Source organism: Lethenteron reissneri, chromosome 50 (genome assembly GCF_015708825.2).
Source record: "Lethenteron reissneri isolate LAM-NWPU_2019-01 chromosome 50, ASM1570882v1, whole genome shotgun sequence".
NCBI lineage: Eukaryota > Metazoa > Chordata > Hyperoartia > Petromyzontiformes > Petromyzontidae > Lethenteron > Lethenteron reissneri.
The window spans coordinates 10,708,435-10,725,279 of NC_083828.1; the positions used below are offsets into that span (position 1 = coordinate 10,708,435).

At 52.9% G+C, this 16,845-nt stretch overlaps 1 protein-coding gene across 1 annotated transcript in view; it reads left to right on the top strand.

Moving 5' to 3' along the window:
- The window catches only part of LOC133355039 (proline-serine-threonine phosphatase-interacting protein 1-like), a 31,263-nt gene extending 15,343 nt beyond the window's left edge, over positions 1-15,920 (top strand). Inside the window, exons 5-8 of the mRNA XM_061572297.1 lie at positions 4,965-5,043; positions 6,014-6,054; positions 8,580-8,722; positions 14,591-15,920. Coding sequence (XP_061428281.1) covers positions 4,965-5,043; positions 6,014-6,054; positions 8,580-8,722; positions 14,591-14,722 — 395 coding nt within the window. The 3' untranslated portion in view covers positions 14,723-15,920. The remainder of the gene's footprint in view (positions 1-4,964; positions 5,044-6,013; positions 6,055-8,579; positions 8,723-14,590) is intronic.
- Positions 15,921-16,845: the final 925 nt, after the last annotated feature.

The window sequence follows — 16,845 nt, forward strand, 5'->3', positions numbered from 1 at the left end:
TCTTCACGTTCTGTAGATGTAGATGCCACTGGTTCTTCACGTTCTGCAGATGTAGATGCCACTGGTTTTTCACGTTCTGCAGATGTAGATGTCACTGGTTCTTCACGTTTTGCAGATGTAGATGCCACTGGTTTTTCACGTTCTGCAGATGTAGATGCCACTGGTTCTTCACGTTCTGTAGATGTAGATGCCACTGGTTCTTCCCGTTCTACAGATGTAGATGCCACTGGTTCTTCACGTTCAGCAGATGTAGATGTCACTGGTTCATCATGTTCTGCAGATGTAGATGCCACTGGTTCTTCACGTTCAGCAGATGTAGATGTCACTGGTTCTTCACGTTCTGCAGATGTTGATGCCACTGGTTCTTCACGTTCTGTAGATGTAGATGTCACTGGTTCTTCACGTTCTGCAGATGTAGATGCCACTGGTTCTTCACGTTCTGCAGATGTAGATACCACTGGTTCTTCATGTTCTGCAGATGTAGATGCCACTGGTTCTTCATGTTCTGTAGATGTAGAAGCCACTGGTTCTTCACGTTCTGCAGATGTTGATGCCACTGGTTCTTCACGTTCTGTAGATGTAGATGTCACTGGTTCTTCACGTTCTGCAGATGTAGATGCCACTGGTTCTTCACGTTCTGCAGATGTAGATACCACTGGTTCTTCATGTTCTGCAGATGTAGATGTCACTGGTTCTTCACGTTCAGCAGATGTAGATGTCACTGGTTCTTCACGTTCTGCAGATGTTGATGCCACTGGTTCTTCACGTTCTGTAGATGTAGATGTCACTGGTTCTTCACGTTCTGCAGATGTAGATGCCACTGGTTCTTCACGTTCTGCAGATGTAGATACCACTGGTTCTTCATGTTCTGCAGATGTAGATGTCACTGGTTCTTCACGTTCAGCAGATGTAGATGTCACTGGTTCTTCACGTTCTGCAGATGTTGATGCCACTGGTTCTTCACGTTCTGTAGATGTAGATGTCACTGGTTCTTCACGTTCTGTAGATGCCACTGGTTCTTCATGTCCTGCAGATGTGGATGCCACTGGTTCTTCATGTTATGCAGCTATAGATGCCACTGGTTCTTCACATTCTGCAGATGTAGATGCCACTGGTTCTTCATGTTCTGTAGATGTAGATGCCACTGGTTTTTCATGTTCTGCAGATGTAGATGCTACTGGTTCTTCATGTTCTGCAGATGTAGATGCCATTGGTTGTTCACGTTCTACAGATGTAAATTCCACTGGTTCTTCACATTCTATAGATGTAGATGCCACTGATTCTTCACGTTCTGCAGATGTAGATGTCACTGATTCTTCACGTTCTTCAGATGTAGATGTCACTGGTTCTTCACGTTCTGCAGATGTTGATGCCACTGGTTCTTCACGTTCTGTAGATGTAGATGTCACTGGTTCTTCACGTTCTGCAGATGTAGATGCCACTGGTTCTTCACGTTCTGCAGATGTAGATACCACTGGTTCTTCATGTTCTGCAGATGTAGATGCCACTGGTTCTTCATGTTCTGTAGATGTAGAAGCCACTGGTTCTTCACGTTCTGTAGATGTAGATACCACTGGTTCTTCATGTTCTGCAGATGTAGATGCCACTGGTTCTTCACGTTCTGTAGATGCCACTGGTTCTTCATGTTTTGCAGATGTAGATGCCACTGGTTCTTCACGTTATACAGATGTAGATGCCACTGGTTCTTCACATTCTGCAGATGTAGATGCCACTGGTTCTTCATGTTCTGCAGATGTGGATGCCACTGGTTCTTCATGTTATGCAGCTATAGATGCCACTGGTTCTTCACATTCTGCAGATGTAGATGCCACTGGTTCTTCATGTTCTGTAGATGTAGATGCCACTGGTTCTTCATGTTCTGCAGATGTAGATGCTACTGGTTCTTCATGTTCTGCAGATGTAGATGCCATTGGTTCTTCACGTTCTACAGATGTAAATTCCACTGGTTCTTCACATTCTATAGATGTAGATGCCACTGATTCTTCACGTTCTGCAGATGTAGATGTCACTGATTCTTCACGTTCTTCAGATGTAGATGCCACTGGTTCTTCACGTTCTATAGATGTAGATGCCACTGATTCTTCACGTTCTGTAGATGTAGATGTCACTGGTTCTTCACGTTCTGCAGATGTAGATGCCACTGGTTCTTCACGTTCTGCAGATGTAGATACCACTGGTTCTTCATGTTCTGCAGATGTAGATGTCACTGGTTCTTCACGTTCAGCAGATGTAGATGTCACTGGTTCTTCACGTTCTGCAGATGTTGATGCCACTGGTTCTTCACGTTCTGTAGATGTAGATGTCACTGGTTCTTCACGTTCTGTAGATGCCACTGGTTCTTCATGTCCTGCAGATGTGGATGCCACTGGTTCTTCATGTTATGCAGCTATAGATGCCACTGGTTCTTCACATTCTGCAGATGTAGATGCCACTGGTTCTTCATGTTCTGTAGATGTAGATGCCACTGGTTCTTCATGTTCTGCAGATGTAGATGCTACTGGTTCTTCATGTTCTGCAGATGTAGATGCCATTGGTTGTTCACGTTCTACAGATGTAAATTCCACTGGTTCTTCACATTCTATAGATGTAGATGCCACTGATTCTTCACGTTCTGCAGATGTAGATGTCACTGATTCTTCACGTTCTTCAGATGTAGATGTCACTGGTTCTTCACGTTCTGCAGATGTTGATGCCACTGGTTCTTCACGTTCTGTAGATGTAGATGTCACTGGTTCTTCACGTTCTGCAGATGTAGATGCCACTGGTTCTTCACGTTCTGCAGATGTAGATACCACTGGTTCTTCATGTTCTGCAGATGTAGATGCCACTGGTTCTTCATGTTCTGTAGATGTAGAAGCCACTGGTTCTTCACGTTCTGTAGATGTAGATACCACTGGTTCTTCATGTTCTGCAGATGTAGATGCCACTGGTTCTTCACGTTCTGTAGATGCCACTGGTTCTTCATGTTTTGCAGATGTAGATGCCACTGGTTCTTCACGTTATACAGATGTAGATGCCACTGGTTCTTCACATTCTGCAGATGTAGATGCCACTGGTTCTTCATGTTCTGCAGATGTGGATGCCACTGGTTCTTCATGTTATGCAGCTATAGATGCCACTGGTTCTTCACATTCTGCAGATGTAGATGCCACTGGTTCTTCATGTTCTGTAGATGTAGATGCCACTGGTTCTTCATGTTCTGCAGATGTAGATGCTACTGGTTCTTCATGTTCTGCAGATGTAGATGCCATTGGTTCTTCACGTTCTACAGATGTAAATTCCACTGGTTCTTCACATTCTATAGATGTAGATGCCACTGATTCTTCACGTTCTGCAGATGTAGATGTCACTGATTCTTCACGTTCTTCAGATGTAGATGCCACTGGTTCTTCACGTTCTATAGATGTAGATGCCACTGATTCTTCACGTTCTGCAGATGTAGATGCCACTGGTTCTTCACGTTCTGCAGATGTAGATGCCACTGGTTCTTCACGTTCTGCAGATGTAGATGCCACTGGTTTTTCACATTCTGCAGATATAGATGCCACTGGTTCTTCATGTTCTACAGATGTAGATGCCACTGGTTCTTCACGTTCTACAGATGTAGATGCCACTGGTTCTTCATGTTCTACAGATGTAGATGCCACTGGTTCTTCACATTCTGCAGATGTAGATGCCACTGGTTCTTCACGTTCTACAGATGTAGATGCCACTGGTTCTTCATGTTCTACAGATGTAGATGCCACTGGTTCTTCATGTTCTACAGATGTAGATGCCACTGGTTCTTCACGTTCTACAGATGTAGATGCCACTGGTTCTTCATGTTCTACAGATGTAGATGCCACTGGTTCTTCATGTTCTACAGATGTAGATGCCACTGGTTCTTCACGTTCTACAGATGTAGATGCCACTTCTTCATCTTTATGTTCTACAGATGTAGATGCCACTGGTTCTTCATGTTCTACAGATGTAGATGCCACTGGTTCTTCACGTTCTACAGATGTAGATGCCACTTCTTCATCTTCATGTTCTACAGATGTAGATGCCACCACCACCATCTATTGCGTGGCGGTTGAACTTACGACTCTCGGTCCGAATAGGCAACTGGACATACGCACTGGTTTGTTCGTATCTCTGAAAGTTCGTAAGTAGAATATTCGTAAGTCGAGGAGTCCAACGACTACTACAACGTGTTAAACCAGCTTAGTTTATAGTTCATATCACAGAACTACCTCGGAGCTGCCAATCTCCATCACGTGACCTCTGCTCTCCACCACCAGAGGGCATCGCTTCCCCACGCGCCCTGCCACGGAGTCACGTGTCCTGCGTCTCAAGAGCCGATCCCTATAATGGTGTCGTCTCGAGAGCTGATGAGTTTATGGGTCTCTGTGTGACTCAAATGGGTCTCTGTGTGAGTCTGTGGGTTTCTGTATGAGTCTATGGGTCTCTGTGTGAGTCTATGGGTCTCTATGTGAGTCTGTGGGTCTGGGTCTCTGTGTGAGTCTATGGGTCTCTGTGTGAGTCTGTGGGTCTCTGTGTGAGTCTGTGGGTCTCTGTGTGAGTCTATGGGTCTCTGTGTGAGTCTATGGATCTCTACGTGAATCTATGGGTCTCTGTGTGAGTCTATGGGTCTATGTGTGGTGAGTCTATGGGTTTCTGTGTGGTGAGTATATGTCTCTCTGTGTGGTGAGTCTATGGCTCTGAGAACGCGGCAGTGGTTGGGGTTGAACCCGGAGTGGAGCCCAGGATCTCAGCGGCTCCGCAACGACGAGCTGCCCGGCCACCTCGTTGGCGATGACCCTCGTGCCCCCTTCGACCCCCGTGCTCCCCATGACCCCATGCCCCCGTGACTCCTATAACCCAGTGACCCCCGTGACCTCTGTGACCCCCGTGCCCCCCGTGACCTCTGTGACCCCCGTGACCCCATGTCGATGTGTCCCCAGATCCGTTTGTGTACGAGGGCTCCACCTTGATGCTGACGACCTGCGCCGGCTTGCAGAGCAACGCCGCCAGGAAGCCCCCGTGAGGCCTCGCCCCAACAGCCACTCATCAGCATCATCGCCGTCGCCGTCACCATCGCCATCATCACCATCATCACCATCATCACCATCACCGTTGTCATCACGATCACCGTCACCATTACAAACGTGATCACCATTGCCATCATCGTCACTATCGTCATCACCATCATCATCACCATCATTGCCATCGTCAGCACCATTGTCATCACCGTGATCACCATCATTATAGCCATCACCATTACCATCATCATCACCATCATCACCATCGCTGTCATCACCGTCACCATCATCATCACCATCATTATAGCCATCACCATTACCATCATCATCACCATCATTATAGCCATCACCATTACCATCATCATCACCATCATCGCCATCGTCATCACCATCGTCATCACCATCATTATAGCCATCACCATTACCATCATCATCACCATCACTGTCACCATCGCCATCACTGTCACCATAATCATCATCATCACTATCGCCATGAACATCGCCCCTACCCTGAAACGACCACAGGCTGTGTCTGTGCAACAAAGCATTGTCATCCTCGTTAACATCGTTAGCATTCTGGTTATTATTGTCATCATATCATTATCATTTTAATAATTAGCAAAATCATATTCATCATCGTTATCTTCATCATCATCTTACCTAATAGCTGCTGCTGCAGCATCAACATCATAGTCGTTTGGTGACGACGGTGACGGTAATGATGATGGTGACAGTGATGGTGATGCTGATGATGATGGTGATGATGATGGTGACAATGATGCTGACGCTGATAATGATGGTGGCGAGAATGACGATGATGACGATGTTGGTGATTTTGATGACGATGTTGATGACGACGACGATTGTGATGACGACGACGACGATGATGATGATGGTGGCGACGACGATGATGACGATGGTGATGACGACGACGACGATGATGGTGGCAATGGCTCTCTGTGATTTCCCAGGCTTCACCACGTGCCCAAGGACGAGCCCCCTCTGTCTCTCGGTGAGAAACCCTTGCGGCTCTGAGCACGTGCCGTGGTCTCTCCACTGCTGGACTATCGCCGCTGCCCCACTCGCGTTGCCACCGCTCACCGCTCACCGCTGCCCCACTCGCGTGGCCACCGCTCACCGCTCACCACTCACCCACTCGCGTGGCCACCGCTCACCACGAGCCGATCGCCGTTGGCCTCGGCACGCGGCTCTGCGTTCGCCGGATTTGTATGACGACAACGACGACGACAAGAATCACTTTCATGACATTCATAACGCGCGAGACTTTGGCCGACAGGTCAACAACTCCAAGGCGCGAGCTAATTCCGTCACCGCGGCCACATCGTAGAGTATGAGGGCTCCACCACATCGTAGATCACGAGGGCTCCACCACATCGTAGAGCACGAGGGCTCCACCACATCGTAGATCACGAGGGCCCTACCACATCGTAGAGCACGAGGGCTCCACCACATCGTAGAGCACGAGGGCTCCACCACATCGTAGAGCACGAGGGCTCCACCACATCGTAGAGCACGAGGGCTCCACCACATCGTAGAGCACGAGGGCTCCACCACATCGTAGAGCACGAGGGCTCCACCACATCGTAGAGCACGAGGGCTCCACACTCGCAGCCTCGCCCTGCTCTCACGCGAGAGGAGCGTTCGCGTTCCAGAAGAACGCCACATTATGGAAACAGCCGCGGTGATGACGCCACAGTGGTGATGACGTCACGGTGGTTATGACGTCATAGTGGTGATGACGTCACAGTGGGAGATGACGACGCCTCAGTGGTGATGACGCCTCAGTGGTGATGACGCCACAGTGGTGATGACGTCACAGTGGTGATGACGTCACGGTGGTGATGACGTCACGGTGGTGATGACGCCTCAGTGGTTATGACGTCACAGCGGTGATGACGTCACAGTGGTGATGACGTCACAGTGGTGACGACGTCACGGTGGTGGCGACGCCTGGGCGGTGATGACGTCACAGCGGTGATGACGTCACAGTGGTGATGACGTCACAGTGGTGATGACGTCACGGTGGTGATGACGTCACGGTGGTGATGACGTCACGGTGGTGATGACGCCACAGTGGTGATGACGTCACAGCGGTGATGACGTCACAGTGGTGATGACGTCACAGTGGTGACGACGTCACGGTGGTGACGACGCCTGGGCGGTGATGACGTCACAGCGGTGATGACGTCACAGTGGTGATGACGTCACAGTGGTGATGACGTCACGGTGGTGATGACGTCACGGTGGTGATGACGCCTCAGTGGTGATGACGCCACAGTGGTGATGACGTCACAGTGGTGATGACGTCACGGTGGTGATGACGTCACGGTGGTGATGACGCCTCAGTGGTGATGACGTCACAGCGGTGATGACGTCACAGTGGTGATGCCGTCACAGTGGTGACGACGTCACGGTGGTGACGACGCCTGGGCGGTGATGACGTCACAGCGGTGATGACGTCACAGTGGTGATGACGTCACAGTGGTGACGACGCCACGGCTGTGACTCGCGACCCGCGAGCTTCTCCGCCTTCGATTCCATCTCCCCGGCGGCGGCGGCTCACGACTGGGTCCCGCCTCGTGGCGGAGTGCAGGGGACTCGCACCTCCCCCTCCTGCTGCTGCTGCTGCTGCTGCTGCTCCTCCTGCTGCTGCTGCTGCTGCTGCTCCTCCTGCTGCTGCTGCAGCTGCAGCTGCTGCTGCTGCTGCTCCTGCTGCAGCTGCTGCTGCTGCTCCTCCTTCTGCTGCTGCTGCTCCTCCTGCTCCTGCTGCTGCTGCTCCTGCTGCTGCTGCTCCTGCTGCTGCTGCTCCTGCTGCTCCTCCTCCTCCTGCTGCTGCTCCTCCTCCTCCTGCTGCAGCTGCGAGCGTCGAGGAGTTGGGCCCCAGCATCTGTGGTGGGGGGGGGAGAGGCAGGGGGAGTTGTCCACCCCTTTGACGACGTCGTTATCATGATAACGACGTCGTCATCATGATAACGACGTCGTCATCATGATGACGATGCCATCACCATCATAATAACGATGCCATCACGATCATTATGGTAACGATGTAATCATCATGATAACGATGTAATCATCATGATAACGATGCCATCACCGTCATCATCGCCATCATCGTCATCACCGCCACGGCGATTTTGTCGAGAGCCCAAAACAGCTGTCGAGGCGCCCCGCCACGTCCCATCAGCGGGCGAGCGGCCGCACGATTTGTTGTTGTTGTTGTTTGTTGTTGTTGGCAAGAAGAAAGAAACAGAGAGAAGATGGAGACAAATACAATCCCCCCCCCCTCCGCTACTGAGGTTGACGTTGATTCGGCGCGGCGACTCCGAGCGGCTCGTTAGCGAGCGCTCAACGTGGCAACAATTACCGGCGCTACCTCTGACCCCACCCCCCCTCTCGCCAGCACCCCCACCCTACGCCCCACCCCCTCTCGCCAGCCCCCCCGCACGCCCCACCCCCGTCAGTGGCTCCGACCTCCCGACCTCTCGACCTCTCGCTGCCCCCCCCCCCCCCCCCCAGACACGGCCCTCTACGCCACCGTGGGGCCCGAGCGGGCGGTGGCCGTGGCGCCCGCGGCGCCGCCCAGGGCCGGGCCGCGTGCGCGCCGCCAGAGCCCCTGCGCCAGCGAGCTCTACGTGGTGACGCACGACTTCACCTCGCGGGTACCTCGCAACGACCTCACGCCACGACCTCACACTTGACGTGACGTCACGCCGACGTCACGCTTGACGTCACGGCGACGTCAAGCCGGACGTCACGCTTGACGTCCGGCTTTACGTCCGGCTTCCCAACCGTTGGCGTCGTCGTCGCCGATGCCAATGAGTGGCGATTGTTGGTGGTGGTGCTGGTGGTGGTGCTGCTGTTGGTGCTAGTGGTGCTGGTGGTGGTGCTGGTGGTGGTGCTGGTGGTGGTGGTGCTGGTGGTAGTGGTGGTGGTGGTGCTGCTGGTGCTGCTGTTGGTGCTAGTGGTGGTGGTGGTGCTGGTGGTGGTGCTGGTGGTGGTGCTGGTGGTGGTGCTGCTGTTGGTGCTAGTGGTGGTGGTGGTGCTGGTGGTAGTGGTGGTGCTGGTTGTGGTGCTGGTGGTTGTGGTGGTGCTGGTGGTGCTGGTAGTGGTGGTGCTGGCTTGCGAGAGGCTTGCGGAGCCCCAATGCAGTTTCAGGAAAGGGCGGTCCTGCACAGATGCCATATTTTTTGTCCGTCTGCTACAGCAGAGGTGTAGGGAATTCCAACAAGACCTACATCTCTGCTTTATTGACCTGGTCAAGGCCTATGATACCATCAGTAGGCCTGGGCTCTGGGTTGTTCTTCGTGCTTTCAGAGTCCCTGACCACCTGCTCACGCTCATTAAGGACCTTCATGATGGTGAGCAGGCCCGGGTAAAACTACGTGGCCGGGAGTCAGAGCCATTTCCTGTACACCTTGGGGTGCGACAGGGATGTCCTCTGGCTCCCACATTATTTAACATCTATTTCGACCGCGTAGTTCGTGAAGCCTTTAGTAGCTGTACCGAAGGAATTTCCATTTGGTACAGATACAATGGGAGGCTGATCGATGCCCGGGTGCGGTCAAGGGATGGCTCCCTATTGGTCAACCACGTTATGTATGCTGACGATCTGGTAATTGCAGCTCAGAAGAGGAGTTGGAGGTGCTGCTGCTGAAACTGGAGTGTGCCACTAAGAGGTGGGGACTTACCATCAGTCCGACCAAAACGAAGCACCTGCCTGGGTATTTTATACTATCGGGCACTCCACCCCCACAACTCCCAATCGGTGATGGGGCAGTTGTTGAGAGAGTGGAGAGTTTCCCATACCTGGGCAGTTTGCTCATGACCGGCTCCGGTTTAACAATAGAGGTCTCACTCCGAATCAGTCGAGCGGCATTATCTTTTCATCGGTTGCGTGACACTGTGTGGAAGCTACCTGGTCTTTCGCTCCACACGAAGCTTCGGGTCTTCTCGGCCACAGTTATTCCCTCCCTTCTCTACGCTTGCGAAAACGTGGACCCCCCTAATTGAACATCATCGCCGGTTAGAAATATTTAGGCTGGCCTGCCTACGATCAATCCTGGGGTTAACCAGGCTGGATTGTGTGAGGAGCTCACGAATCCTCGAAAGATCTGGACAAAGTCCCATCAGTGAGCACCTCCGGCAGGCAAGACTGTGTTGGCTGGGCCATGTAGCCCGCATGCCCAGCCACCGCATGCCGAAACAGCTTTTGTTTGACCGGATCGAGGGGGCTAAATGGGCGTGGCACGGGCTAGAGAAGAGATGGAGTGATGTGGTACAGGAGGACGTGGAGCTGAGTGGACTTGCCGATGACCGGTACCAGCGGTGTCAAGATCGGCCTCTGTGGAGGAGGCTCGTGAAGGACGCTACTGGGCAGTTGGAGGCAGTCGCCCTCCAACAACAACGGAGGGCGGAGGAGCGATGCTCACAACAACCAGCGGAGCGCCCGGTGGATAAAGCACAGCAAGTTGGTACAGTAAGGGGCACAGGAGGTGCATCAGCCACTCATTTCAGTCAGTCGACCTGTGGCACCTGGGTCTGCCCCGTGACCTCCTGCCAGCGGGCGTTCAATACTTCACCTGGCCTCAAGGTGCACATAGCCTGGCACAAGCGTCGTGGTGACGTCACCGCCACTTCGTGGCAAATGGCGGTTGTTGTTGGTGGTGGTGGTGGAGGTGCTGTTGGTGTCTGCTGCTAAGCATCGTTAGTTAAGAGTTAGTTTTTAGTGCCCGTGTCACAAGACATCACAGGATCGTAGAACGCCAGGACATGGGGCTCAGGCGCCACGGTGGGAGTGGTGGGCACGGTGGGGGACGGAGTGGTTACCTCCCCGTTGCCTGCGTACCAGGCGAGTGAGTCAAAATCTTCTAGCCACAGTGGCGGTCCACAAAAGCAGAAGCAAAAACTGCAAAAGAAACGCAGCCGAGGCAGTGGTGGCGGCAGCAGGAGCGGTGCCACGTGGGCGCAGAGCGACGGGCGCGACGTGACATCGAGGCGGTGAAGTCGCGGCTCAGCGCGTCAGGAGCAGCGGGGGGTGGACGTGGACGTGGAAGCTGCGCGGGGTCGGGGGGGGCGGATTTTTTTTGCGACAGAGATGAGCTCACGGACGAGTGGCGCGAGAAGATTGGGGAACCGAACTGGCGGCAGCCGTCGTGCCCACCGCGGCGCCGTGGCACCCCCCACCCCACATGCTCCGAGGGCCACGCGGCGCCGCCCTCGCTCTGCCCCCCCCACCCCCCCGCGTGGCGACGGGCGGCTTGCCGCGTGGCGTCGGCCCGAAACTCACTCCAAGCGCTCCCTGCCTTGGCTGCCGCTCCTTCGCTGGTCTCGACCATCGCCCACAGTGCCTGCCCTTGCCACCACTCCCACCGCTCCCACCACTCCCACCACTCTCACGATGGTGCTGTACTTGTAACTAATTGGCACGTTCTGTTTACGTGACAAACCTTAATAATTGGCTGTGTCGGGTGGTGGCGGGTTTAACGACATATTTATATTTACTCGATCAAACCCAAAAAACAACCTGTGTAATGGATGATATTGGTCGCGAAAGCCTACCACGTGTTAAACTCTTAACTAATTATAATTAACTATTTTTATTTAACCAGGTAAGGCCCTTGAGCTCTGTAGCTCTTTTTCAGAAGTGACCTGGCCATCACAATTGGCATCCCAATGAAGTGGCTGATTATTGAGAGCATCAGCCACATACTCTCAAGGCGTGATGTTGATTCTTAATGTGTCGGGGAAAACCCAGAGGACCCGGAGAAAAACCCACGCGACCACTGGGAGAGAGAGACATGCAAACTCCAAATATACAACTGGCATCAGGTTTCGTAATCAAACCCACAACCTCATGTATACCAGGCAAGGTAGTTAACATCTCCTAACCACTGTGATGATGATGATGATGAGAGAGCTGCAACCTCCAAATATACAGCAGGCGTCAGGGTTGGGATCGAACCCACGACCTCCTGTACACCAGGCGAGGTAGTCAACATCTCCTCGCCACCATGGCGGCTGGTAGTCCACTATGTGCCGGCCTCGCGGTACCGCACGGCCACTCGGTGGGTGGGTAATGGGATCATCGCCCCCCTCCCCCCTCCTGGCAGACCGACGCCCGCTCGCTGGCCACGTGCCGCGGACTCGCCTTGTGCTGGAAAGGGGCACTTGGGGGTCCCCTCGGCGAGACCACGTAGCAGCCATCATAGCCCCCCCCCCCGCCCCCCTATTGGCAAGACAGGAGAAGAAGCAGCAGTAGAGAGCGCTGGGAAACTGTTGCTGCTCCCCTGGGAACGTTTGTAGGATCTGTGATGGAACGTTTGTGGGATCTGTGTTTGTGGGGTCTGTGGTGGAATGTTTGTGGGGTCTGTGATGGAATGTTTGTGGGATTTGTGATGTCAGAATCAGAATCAGAAACGGTTTTAATCGCCATGTAAGTTTGCACAAACAAGGAATTCACTATGACGGGACGGTGCATACATTGAACAAGTAGGAATTATAACTTATATAAAAGGTATACACTCTAACTATACTAACGTTACAAAGTATAAGTAATACTAAAGGGCTAAAATCTTTAAAATTATGAATAAGTAGACCTTATAAAATGCGAAATGTAAAATGTTAATAAGCCGCATTAAACAATCTTAAAATACAAAAATACAAATAAGAGTACACGTTGTAAGTATGGAAAGGTGTAATTATGTAGATAAAATGTTATAGTAAGTGTAACAGTCATTTTAAGTGTAAAAATCATTTTAAGCCCTTGGCCTTGTTGAGGAGGCCAACAGCAGATGGGAAAAAACAGTTTTTGTGACGTGAGGTTTTGGTCTTGATGGACCGCAGCCTTCTGCCGGAGGGGAGTATCTGGAACAGAGAGTATCCAGGGTGCGAGGAATCGTCCGCAATCTTCCTCGCTCGCCTCAGGGTCCTCAAAGTGTGCAGGTCCTCAAGGGTTGGTAGATTACAGCCAATCACCTTCTCAGCAGTGCGGATGATACGCTGCAGTCTGCTCTTGTCCTTGGCAGTTGCAGCAGCGTACCAGACGGTGATGGAGGAGGTGAGGATGGACTCAATGATGGCTGTATAGAAGCACACCATCATTGTCTTTGGCAGATTAAATTTCTTCAGCTGCCTTAGGAAGTACATTCTCTGTTGAGCTCTCTTGATAAGGGAGCTGATGTTCAGTTCCCACTTGAGGTCCTGGGAAAGAATAGTGCCCAGGAAGCGGAAGGACTCAACATTGGTGACTGGGGAGTCGCACAGGGTGATGGGGGTGAGTGGGGCTGTATTCTTCCTGAAGTCCACAACCATCTCCACGGTCTTAAGAGCATTACGCTCCAGGTTGTTCTGGCTACACCAGGTCACCAGGTTGTCAGCTTCCCTCCTATAGTCAGACTCATCCCCATCAGAGATGAGCCCAATGAGGGTGGTGTCATCCGCAAACTTCAAGAGTTTGACGGACTGGTGACTGGAGGTGCAGCTGTTGGTGTACAGGGTGAATAGCAGAGGGGAAAGGACGCAGCCCTGAGAAGATCCGGTGCTGATTGACCTGGCGGCAGAAACGTGTGATCCCAGTTTGACACACTGCTTCCTGTCAGACAGGAAGTCTGTGATCCATCTGCAGGTGGAGTCTGGCACGTTCAGCAGGGAGAGCTTGTCCTGAAGCAGGCTAGGAATGATGGTGTTAAAAGCCGAGCTAAAGTCCACAAACAGGATCCTGGCGTAGGATGCTGTGGAGTCCAGATGCTGTAGGGTGAAGTGGAGGGCCATGTTAACTGCGTCATCCACAGACCTGTTGGCTCTGTAGGCAAACTGAAGGGGGTCCAGTAGAGGGTCTGTGATGGCTTTGAGGTGTGCCAGGACCAGGCGCTCAAAAGACTTCATTACCACGGAGGTAAGGGCGATGGGTCTGTAATCATTTAATCCTGTTGGCCTTGGCTTTTTGGGCACTGGAATGATGATGGAGGACTTGAGACAGGCTGGTACATGACATGTCTCCATGGAGGTGGTAAAGATGTTGGTGAACACTGGAGACGGCTGGTCCGCGCAGTGCCTGAGGGTGGCTGGAGAGACAGAGTCCGGCCCAGCTGCTTTGTGTGGGTTCTGCCTCTTGAAAAGTTTTTTTACTTCTCCCTCCTGAATGGAGATAGTTGTCTCTGTAGTGGGGGGTGGGATAGGGGCCTCTTGGGTGGGAAGGGGTAGTTCAGGACAGTCCAATTGTCTTTCAAATCTGCAGTAGAACTCGTTCAGGTCGTGGGATCTGTGATGGAATGTTTGTGGGATTTGTGATAGAACGTTTGTGGAATCTAGGATGGAATGTTAGTGGAATATGTGGTAGAATGTTTGTGGGATCTGTGATGTAACGTTTGTGGGATTTGTGAAGGGACGTTTGTGGGATCTTTGGTAGAATGTTTGTGGGATCTGTGATGGAACATTTGTGGAATCTAGGATGGAATATTTGTGGCATCTCTGGTGAAATGTTAGTGGGATCTCTGGTGGAATGTTTGTGGGGTCTGCGACGTCCCCAGGTGGAGCCGGAGATGTCGGTGATTCAAGGCGATGTGGTGGCGTCGCTGGGAGACGCGTCGGGCGGCTGGATGCTCGTCAGCCTGGGCGGCCAAGAGGGCTTCGTGCCCTTCGATTACCTGAAGCCCAAGTAGCGCCAGCTGGAGCCACGGCACACAACGCCACAGGGCATCACACCACGTCACACCACGCCACGTCGCGTCACACCACGTCACACCACGTCACATCACGCCACGTCGCGTCACATCAGGCCACGTCACATCACGTCACACCACGTCACACCACGTCACACCACGTCACACCACGTCACACGTCGTCACACCACGTCGCGTCACATCACGCCACGTCACATCACCTCACACCACCTCACACCACGTCACACCACCTCACACCACCTCACACCACGTCACACCACGTCACACCACCTCACACCACCTCACACCACGTCACACACCACGTCACACACCACGTCACACCACGTCACACACCACGTCACACCACGTCACACCACGTCGCGTCACGTCACACCACGGCACACCAGAGCAAGACTGCCACGTGTGCGCGTGTGTGTGTGTGCGTCCCCTGTGTAAATCACCGCGCAGGGGTATCGGAAGCTAAGCTGGAAGGAGCCTGGTTAGTCCTGGGATGGGCGATCACGGTGTGGGCTGCGAGGTGGCCTGCAGGTGGCCGTACAGCAGTCGATCCCTAAATCCATCGAACATTTGAATATGACCCCCTCTTATACGGTTAATGCACAGCACCCCGACAATAGCGGCTGGGTGATGATGCCTCTGCTGCTGTTTGCAATGCGGTGGAGTGAAGGACGCTGCTGCTGGGCAGTGGGAGGCAGTCGCCCTCCAGCAACAGCGGAGGGCAGAGGAGCAGTCTCTGGGGTCACGTGTGACGTCGGTGGGGGGGGGGGCACGCGGGGGATGTTACAGAAGTCAGTTTAACACGTAGGAGGCTTTCGCGACCAATATCATCTATAATGGAGGTTTCTTGGGTTAGATCGCGTCAGTATATGAATGTGTCGTTAAAACCCGCCACGTCAGTGTTGTGGCTTGGCTCTCCGGCACACCGGTTAGTGCTGTACTAGTGACGAATTGGCCACGTTCTGTTTACGTGACAACCCTTACTCGTTGGCTGTGTCGGGTGGTGGTGGGTTTTAACGACACATTTATATATTTACGCGATCTCACCCAAAAAAAACTCTCTATTATGGGTTACAGAAGTCGTTGTGGGGCTAAACGAACATGTACGTTCAGGAGTATGAAAAAACACACGATAACGAAATGCAATGATTTATAACAATAATAAAACAGTTAACATTCACGACGGTGTTGGGTTTCTCCCGCGTGGTGATGCTGGTGGAGGAGGAGGAGGTGGTGGAGGTGGAGGAGGTAGAGGAGGAGGTGGAGGAGGAGGTGGAGGAGGAGGTGGAGGAGGAGGTAGAGGAGGAGGTGGAGGAGGAGGTGGAGGAGGAGGTGGAGGAGGAGGTGGAGGAGGAGGTGGAGGTGGAGGAGGAGTGATCGGATTCGCAGGCGGATGGTGGAGAGGTCAGGAGGAGCAGGAGGGTGCCGACTCGGATCCCGACACAGACACTGCGAGACGAGTAGAGGGCGCACGTGGGGAGAGAGAGCGCACGTGGGGTGGGGAGAGGGCGCAGTGAGAGGACCCCGAGAAAAATCCACGCGACTACGGGAAGAGAGAGAGACACACAAAATCCAAATACGCAGCAGCAGGCGTCAGGGTCGGGATCGAACCCACGACCTCCTGTATACCAGGCGAGGTAGTTAACATCTCCTAGCCACCGCGGCGCCCTCAAGTATTTAACACAACAAAAAACATCCAGCACATAACACGGGAGACAGAGGGGGAGAGAGGGGGCAGGGGGGAGAGACGGGTGGGGAGTGAGGAGAGGCAAGCGGAGTGGAGAGGGAAGCGAGATGCAGGGGAGGGGTGATGGTGGGAGACCCCCCCCCGTTCCCCCCCACCGCCCTCCGTCCCTCCCTGAGTTTTGACCCCAAACATCACGGGTGACGGAGTCTCAAATAAACTCCTCCACTCGACTCCCAAATAAACTCCGCAGGCCGCACTCCAACAGCGACGCGCACGAGTAGCCCGGCTCGCTCGCGTCCGTGTGGGTCTTCTTGCGTTACCGGTAACCGAATGGAAAAAAACCGGTTAACGGTTCACGCCACACGTATATATATATAAAATACAAATTTAGTTTACCGGGTGAGGCCCCACTGAGCTG